Source organism: Egretta garzetta, unplaced genomic scaffold (genome assembly GCF_000687185.1).
Source record: "Egretta garzetta isolate BGI_Z169 unplaced genomic scaffold, ASM68718v1 scaffold21, whole genome shotgun sequence".
Lineage (NCBI taxonomy): Eukaryota > Metazoa > Chordata > Aves > Pelecaniformes > Ardeidae > Egretta > Egretta garzetta.
Genome location: NW_009258668.1, coordinates 111368 through 119644, shown reverse-complemented (window position 1 = coordinate 119644; position 8277 = coordinate 111368). Strand labels below are relative to the sequence as shown.

The window sequence follows — 8277 nt, the reverse complement described above, 5'->3', positions numbered from 1 at the left end:
CGCTCCAGCCCCCCCAGGTCCTTCGGGGAGGGAGGGGCCCAACCCTGACCCCAGCATTTGAGGGGCGGCCTCACCAGTGTATATGAATACCTGAAAGGAAGGTGTAAAGGAGATGGAGCTCAGAGATGCTCAGGGACAGGACAAGAGGCAATGGGCACAAACTGAAATAGAGACAATTCTATTTAAACATAAGAAGAATTTTATTTTTTTTTTTAACTATGAAGGTGATCAAACACTGGCACAGGTTTCCCTGACAGGTTGTGGAGCCTCTGTCCTTGGAGCTACCCAAAATCTGATTGCACATGGACCTAGGCAACCTGCTCTGATCTACAATGCTCTGAGTAGAGGTTTGGACTGCGATCTCCAGAGGTGCCTCCAACCTCAGTGATTCTGTGATTCTGTGTGAAATATTTAATTGGTAATATTTTTTTCAGAAGAGTTCCATTTTGTTAAGGATTAATCCCCTGTGGATAACTCTAAATCTTATTGCTAAAACAGGTTGACTGCTTTATGACAAGCTGTTAGAAGCCTCGACCCTTCACTGCTGTAGACGGTGCATCTTAGCCCTATTTGGGAGTGAGTGCTGCCGGTCGGGGCTGCTCTCGGCTGCAGTATGCACCACCAGCTCATTGATTCCTTCACAAGAGCAGGATGGAAGCCGCTAACTGAGTCCTTGATATGATCTCTGTGCTGAAGGCTCTCTCTTTTGAATAACCTTGAGCTGCCAATTCTTGACCTGACTTCACTGAACATTTGAAGTGTCTTGCAGGGGAATTTGGCTTAAATAAATTCCAGCCTGTTCCTTTCTTGGGCCCGGGGACAACGTGTTCAGGGAAGATACATGGCCATTAAACTTTGATTTTTCATCTAAAGTGAGTAGCATTGTTCAGCAGACTTTGGTGCTGCAAGGAAGCATTTCTGCTGGGATGCTTTATTCTCCCTAGTTATCTGTGTCCATAAGGTTTCCAAGCAGTATTAGGTTTCTTATTCCTGTGTCTCAGGGGCAAAGTATTTTTTTTTTCAAAAAAGTTTTGGTGCTCATCAAAATGTTTCTGCATTTCTGACAAGGTTTTGAAGGATCTCTTCTCCCTGGTAATGGGCAATAGGATGAGGGGAAACGGCCTCAAGTTGTGCCAGGGCAGGGTGAGGTTGGACATTAGGAAAAATTCCTTCCCCAGAAGGGCTGTCAGGCAGTGGAAGGGCCTGCCCAGGGAGGGGGTCGAGTCCCCAGCCCTGGGGGGATTTAACAGCCGGGCAGAGGCGGTGCTGAGGGCCAGGGTTTGGGGGTGGGATGGCAGGGGTAGGGGAACGGTTGGGCTTGATGACCTTAAAGGGCTTTTCCAACCTAAACGATTCTGTGATTCTATGATCCCTAATAAAATGGAAAATCACCCTGGAATGATGCTCTGTTGCTGGTGTGGACTGGTCTCGGAGTTTAGGGGAAATCGTATTTTCTCCTCTATTCTTTAAAATGAGTGACCCCAGCGACACGAATTTGAGAATACGGCTGCTGCGCTCTGTTGAAAACCAACAGCCTCACCAGTCTGTCCGGCTCAGCTTCTGCAGCTGCTCTTCAGGTCTTTGGTGTATCCAGAGAAGAGGCTGAAAATTTTCCGTAGCGATAAGGCGAGGTACTTGGGAGCCTTTGCAGAGAGCAGAGCACAGGGCTGAGATTAGCACTGAGGCTACAGCACAGCTCTGAGGAGATAAAGAGAGACCTACACCCCATGCCATGGTGCTTAGATTCAGAAAGAGAAAGTGTTTCTTTACCTGGAATAGACAGCTCTTACTTACAAGTCAGATTGTAATTCCTGGCCGATCACATGGACCTAACTCTGGCTGCCAGGGAAAGCGCCTGTGCCTGGCTTCACATCCTTCAGAGAAGAAGGTAGATTGTCCTTAAAGCATGGACTTTAGGGGCAATCCCCGGGGTGCATCAGGAGAAGCGTGGCCAGCGTCGAGGGAGGGGATTCTGCCCCTCTGCTCTGCTCTGGGGAGACCTCCCCTGGAGCCCTGCGTCCAGCTCGGGAGCCCTCAGCACCAGGAGGACATGGACCTGTTGGAGCGGGGCCAGGGGAGGGCTACTAAAATGCTCCGAGGGCTGGAGCCCCTCTGCTATGAGGCCAGGCTGGGAGAGTTGGGGGTGTTCAGCCTGGAGAAGAGAAGGCTGCGGGCAGAGCTGAGTGCGGCCGGTCAGGGCTTCAAGGGGGCCCAGAGGAAAGGGGGGGACAAGCTTTTTAGTAGGGCCAGCTGGGACAGGACAAGGGGGGATGGCTTTAAACTGAAGCAGGGGAGGTTTAGGCTGGATCTAAGGAAGAAATTCTTTCCAGTGAGGGTGGTGAAACCCTGGCAGGGGTTGCCCCGAGAGGGGGTGGAGGCCCCATCCCTGGGACCATTCCAGGCCAGGTTGGCCGGGGCTGTGAGCAACCTGATGTGGTTCAAGGTGTCCCTGCTCCTGCAGGGGGGTTGGGCTGGGTGACCTCTGGGGGTCCCTTCCAACCCAAAACATTCTGTGATTCTGTGATTCTATAAGAGAAATAAAAGTTCCCATTACTTGATTTGCAGCAAACAATAAGTCATGTGGGGAACAAGAAAGTGAAGACTCATGGTCCTTACTGTGTCTCTACATTGAGACAGAAAAGGGCTGTAATTCCATTGTAGCTGTCACCGTCATTTAAAACAATATATATTTCCGATTTTTTCCATGTACACCCCAGAACGGGACACTTCTAATTGATGCTCCAAGAACAAGAGTGTTTCTTATCATTAGAGAGCCGTCACAAAACGAAAAGCAGAAGCAAAACCTGCTGTCAGAGCACACCGTGCAAGCTGTTTGTGCTCTCACGGTGATGAGCGCTCAAAATGTCACCCCCGCCTTGTGGCTGGCAACATCTCCGGAGCACCCTGCACTCTCTTGACAGGATGCTGTCAGGAAGTAAACTTTATTCCATAATTCACAGTTGTTACACCTGCCCGCTGCTTCTGTCTCCTACTCCTACGCCCCTTGGTTACCCATTTGTCTGGAGTTTGGAAAAGTTTGAAATCTGTAGTCAAGTTCTTGCTGGACACACTTGGGTGTGAACCCTGTAGCCAACCCATCCTCCCTCACAGCATCAGCTTTGCAAAGGCCCTGTAACTTTTCCAAAACCTTCCTGGCAGAATTTCAAGGATAAGCGTCTGCTGCAGGTCTCATTTGTTGTTTTCAGCAACATTTTGGGCAAGTGTCTGTGCATATTAAACAGTGGCTCCAAGGAAGATGGAGACTCCCTTTTCACCAGGGGTCCCATGGAGAGGACAAGGGAGAATGGACACCAGTTGCTCTTGGGGAGATTCCCATTGGGCACAAGAGGGAAGTTTTCCCCCATGAGAACAGTCACCCACTGGAATAATCTCCCCAGGGGAGGGATTGACTCCGCCACATTGGACTCTTTCAAGCCTCAGCTGGACAGGGTGCTGGGCCGTCTTGTCTAGGCTGTGCTCTTGCCTAGAAAGGTTGGACCAGATGATCCTTGAGGTCCCTTCCAACCTGGGATTCCATGATTCTATGATTCATATCTAGCAATGAGGGTCAGGCAGGCACATCCATACTAACCAACATGTTGGGCAACAGCTGAGCGTATCTGGTACAGTAATGGCTATTTTGTATTTTAAGTAAGACTGCCATCATTCTGCTATTAATTTGAAGATTTTACGTGGCACAGAGAGGCTGAGTGTGCTCGGAACAATCATGGATCTCTGTAGCCTCAGGAGCGATGGAATTACATGCTTTTGATAGCTAAATTGATCAGTTATTCCAAAGAGCCCTGCGGCATGGGCTCGATCAGCCTGCTCAAACGATCAGCCAGCTGTTCTTCCCTTGCTTCATATGGGCGTTGGTTTTTGTCTTTAAGAAAACAAACATTATATACAAACCTATTTTTTAAATATAGGTAGTCTTGCCTAAGACCCCGCCTTTTTTCACATCGTAGACCCAGCACCGTTGTGCAAAAAAGTCTTGGAGAGGAGCAGATGGGAAGGAAGGGGGAACCGTTTAAGCTGAAGAAGCTAAGCCTTGCCCAAGAGCTGTCGCTGCTGTTTGGAAGAGGGCTGGGGCTGAGCAGCCGCGTTCCGTGAGCAGCCCTGCCGCCGTAGCACCGGGCTGGGCTCCGGGGAACCCTCCGGAGCGTTTCCCTTCTCGCAAGCCCTTTCTGTCGCAGGTCTTGTTTTACCCAGCGGCGTGCGTGTGGGCAGAGACAGACTAGCCTCGTTAGAAGCCGCGATTCCTTTGTGCTGCTTCCGCACCCTCCCGGGCGCTTGGGAAATGAAATGCTGCAGTGGGAGGCAGGTGGGAGACACGGTGCCGCCCAGTCGCTCCGGCGAGCATCGCTTCCCCCACCTCCTTCCGAGAAGATGTATGGCCTCATTCTGGGCACCCTGGTGAAGTAGCCGTGATGAGAATATTTGCTGCCCCATTACACGTTTTGCCTTATGTTTTTCAAGGCACCGAGTTTTGCTAGTGCTAGAAATAAGAACTTTTTATTAGCAGGAGCTGAGTCACTGTGCAGCTGCCTCAGATCTGAGAGGTTCCGCTGCAAATACAATTTGTATGAGCCTCCCAGCTGCCTTTCCAAACTCCCTAAATAAAGTGGTCTCGCACGAATTTGACTGCCTGAACTTTCTCCACCGAAGGCAATGGTTTACATAGCGCAGAGAGACACCACTGCCCCGCACCTCTGCAGATAACAGCAGTGAGCCAGAAGGATCCAAAATCTCCAAACTATGTGAATTCCTGAGCCCTGGCAAATGAAGTCGATGCGGTTGCTGTCTCTTGGTGCACCAAGACAGTCTGGCTTCTGTTCGGTGTCTGAGGCAGGGGTATTAATGGGAGAGAAGGGCTGCCAAATGCAGACGATCTGTTGCTTACTGTAAAGAACGTCTGTGCTGGAACCAGTAACTTAATGGTTGTTGCTGGGGAAAGCCCCAGGGCTGTGGGATTTTTCTCCACGGCGAGGGACAACTTTTCCGGGCTTATTTGAACTTTGAGGATTATCTTGTCCTTCAAAGATACTCCCTAGTAGTAGTAAGGGCATCACACCTATCTTCAGGCTCTGTGGCACTCCGTTAGAAGTTGGACAGTCTTTATAAGCGAGACCTAAGTGTAAGGCAACCAAGTTGTTTATTTATGCTTGGGGTTAGGAGGTTATAAATGCCTCGTTTGCACTAAAGCACAGAAAACTCTTTTTTTGCCCACCTCACCCTGGGAAGCCTGGCGTCCCTCCCGAGCAATGGGTGCCACTGCCCTGCCCGCAACGGGGGAGCGTGCTCCCTGCGCGCCCGCCTCACCCTGGGAAGCCTGGCGTCCCTCCCGAGCTGCAGGAGGCAATGGGTGCCACTGCCCTGCCCGCAACAGGGGAGCGTGCTCCCTGCGCGCCCAGTTTGCCTCCACCGTGACTGCACATCACCAGTTCACCGGGTTCCTAAGTTTCAAAGTTCTCAAATACAGGGCAAGAAACTCTCCCCACCTGCTCAGACCTAGCAGAGGCCCGTGCAAAACGGGACGGGGGTTGAGCAGGGGACTGCTGCTGTACCACCCAGCCCCTCTGCTCCATCCGGGGAACCTAACCAATTCCAGTTCTCCACCTCTCTTCTAGGAAGCTTGAACGTTTACCTGCGGTTGAAAGGTCAGACTGCGATAGAGAACCCATTGTGGTCTTCAAGTGGAAATAAGGGACAGCACTGGAACCAAGCCCGCGTTAATATAAACCCCCCGACTTCATTTCAGGTAATGGCTTGTGCATCACACACCAGCAACGGCAGTATTCGGGTTTCGGAGGGGGGGCCCGTGTATGCTGACCCTTTCCTTCTGACACAGGATTTCAGAGCTTCATTTCAGCTCTGCAACCTGCTTTACAGGCAGATAATTGCTCTCCTTGCTGTAAATAAGTGAGCACCACAGAGCTTAAGAATGCATACTTTAATGGCAGAACGGCAGCTATTTGCTTGAAGACAAAATGTCCTTCGGTTTTCAGAAGATGCTGTTGGGCAACATAAAGCATTTTTTTATTTCAGATTAGCAACTGGAATACAAAATTGCTCCCTGTGAAAAAATATTTAGGGTCCATGGTGTAGAGACTGTGCTGGAGGTGTCCTGAAATACCTGCATTTTCTGCAGAGAAAGGAATGATCCCCAAGTCTTTGCTGAGAGGTCCCACAGCAGCGGTGCTGCCTGCAGGGAGCTCCCGGTCCGGCAGAGCTTGCACGCCTCAGTCGCTAGGCTGGTGCAAGTTGTGACGGGTTTTCACACATTTCATTTTGGGTTTGACAGTGCCATGCTGATGGACTGTTATGGGCAGTTCTCGTGCACGCTGCGAGCTGTTTGTAACTGGAACAGACCCAAAAAGGCAGCTGCTGGGAGCAAGCCCTCGTGTGCTTGAGCCTGGGAGTATCGTCACGGACGGCGGGAGTCAGACCCCGTGTCCTGCGGTGCGACGTTCTCCAGGCTCCGCCGTCCCCTCTCTGTAACCTCCCGGTCCCCTGGGGGAGGCGATGGCTGTGGGGAAAGGGAGTCATTCGGTGCAAGTCAAAACTAAACTTGCAGACTGGGATCCGCTTTCTGGATAATTACTGATCCTGACCCGTTGTTTTTATTTGCATGCATGAGAGGCAGTGGCAGAAGAGAAACGATTTGGCATGTGTGATGGCAGAAGCATTGCGTGGGGGGGAATGAGAGGAAAATTGAAGGAGAGGGAAATGTATAGCGTTACACGATGTTTGGGTGGAACAAAGTGGCAGAACTGGGGAGGAAGAGTGCAGAGAAGAGGGATATGGGTGTTGAAATGCACTTAGAGCATGGGGCCAAGTATAAGGGAGCCGATCAGAGCGGGTGAATCTTGCATTGGTGAAGTCAGGATAAATCCAAGGAGTCTGAACAGTGAAGGAGAGAAGAATGATTTAGCATCTGAACATAATAAATGGACTGGTAAAGGGAAAGAAAAGATGGCTGTGGAAGCTGAAACCAAAGTAATCGTGGTTCTGTCTGAGGGGGATTCCTGAGCTTCAGCAGAAGCAGGGGAAGGACGAGGACATCGCCTCTGGGCAGAGAGCTGCAAAGGATTCGGCACCAGCAATGCAGAGGAGCGGAGGAGGGTGATGGGGTGCAGACCTGGGGTCACCGCGTCAGCATGGGGAGGAAGGCATGGGTTTGGGAGGAGGGGCGAGCTGGGGTGTCCGCCCCACACGGGGTCAGTGGGGGCGAGGCATCAGCAGAGCAGCCAGCAGCTCCCGGTACCCAGGCTGCTGCTTTTGCCACGGAGTCCGAGCATCGGCCCTTGCACAGGGCTTTCAGAAAAGTTACAGGGATCACTTCTGCTACTGGTGCACCTCAGCTCACGTTGCCTTAAAACCGTATTCACCGGTGCCACAAGCCAGTATGCAACATGGAAGCTCCTCCACTCGGCTATTTTTCACCTTTTACTTTGTTGTGTTTAAAGGCTTCGGTGTAAAACACATGTAAAGCCATGAAGCTCTGCAGAAATATAACAAATAAATCTCAGCGTGGCTGGAACCTTAAATTACTTTTTAGCAGCTCTTGCATCAAGCAAACTTTATTTTCCATTTAGGAGTGTAAGTAGGAAAGAGTATAAACCTCCCAGTTAGATTTAAGGAGAGTGAATTGAAGTGAGTCTTTGCAGCAAAACAGGACACTGACACAGAAATTAAAACTTTTTATAGGTTAATTTATCTGAGTACGAGTGCAGCCCAGATTTGTTTTATACCTTCCCAGTCCCCAGGATATATAACAGAGCTTCTGTTGTGAAGAACTGCGAGGGCTACCGTGCTTTGAATCTGAAAAAGTATTGCTTAAAAGCTGTCTCCATAAGATGTTCACTTATTAAGTATTTTTAAAGGATAAACACAAAAAAAAGAGAGCACATGGAAGCGAGGCATTGCACGCTGGCACCTTGGAAGGTGTCAACCTTAGTTCAGATTTAAGCAGGAGCACTCACCGCCGCCTTCACCTACACTTCCCTTGACACCATCTGGTACCAAAGACTTTTCTTTGCAAAGGAGGGTTTTGGGGTTTTTTTGCATTGAGGGACTGACCTGTCCTTCAGTAAATGACCCTGCTGGACCACTGAGATTTTCAGCCCCTTACAGTGAGAGTAAGGGGCTTGCGCCCTTGTCATCGTGCTGTCCAGTGGTGGGCATTCACGAGGCTCCTCTCTACTTCTTGTTAGGAGACTGGAAGGTAAAATCCGTCTGAAATCCTGTTGAAGAAGCACAAGCTGAATCCCCAGA

The 8277-nt window shown here is 50.4% G+C and overlaps 1 protein-coding gene across 1 annotated transcript in view; it reads left to right on the top strand.

Moving 5' to 3' along the window:
• Positions 1-8277, top strand: part of MDGA2 (MAM domain containing glycosylphosphatidylinositol anchor 2) — a 325099-nt gene that overhangs the window by 311572 nt on the left and 5250 nt on the right. Inside the window, exon 15 of the mRNA XM_035888425.1 lies at positions 5631-5761. Within this exon, the coding sequence (XP_035744318.1) occupies positions 5631-5761 (131 nt within the window). The remainder of the gene's footprint in view (positions 1-5630; positions 5762-8277) is intronic.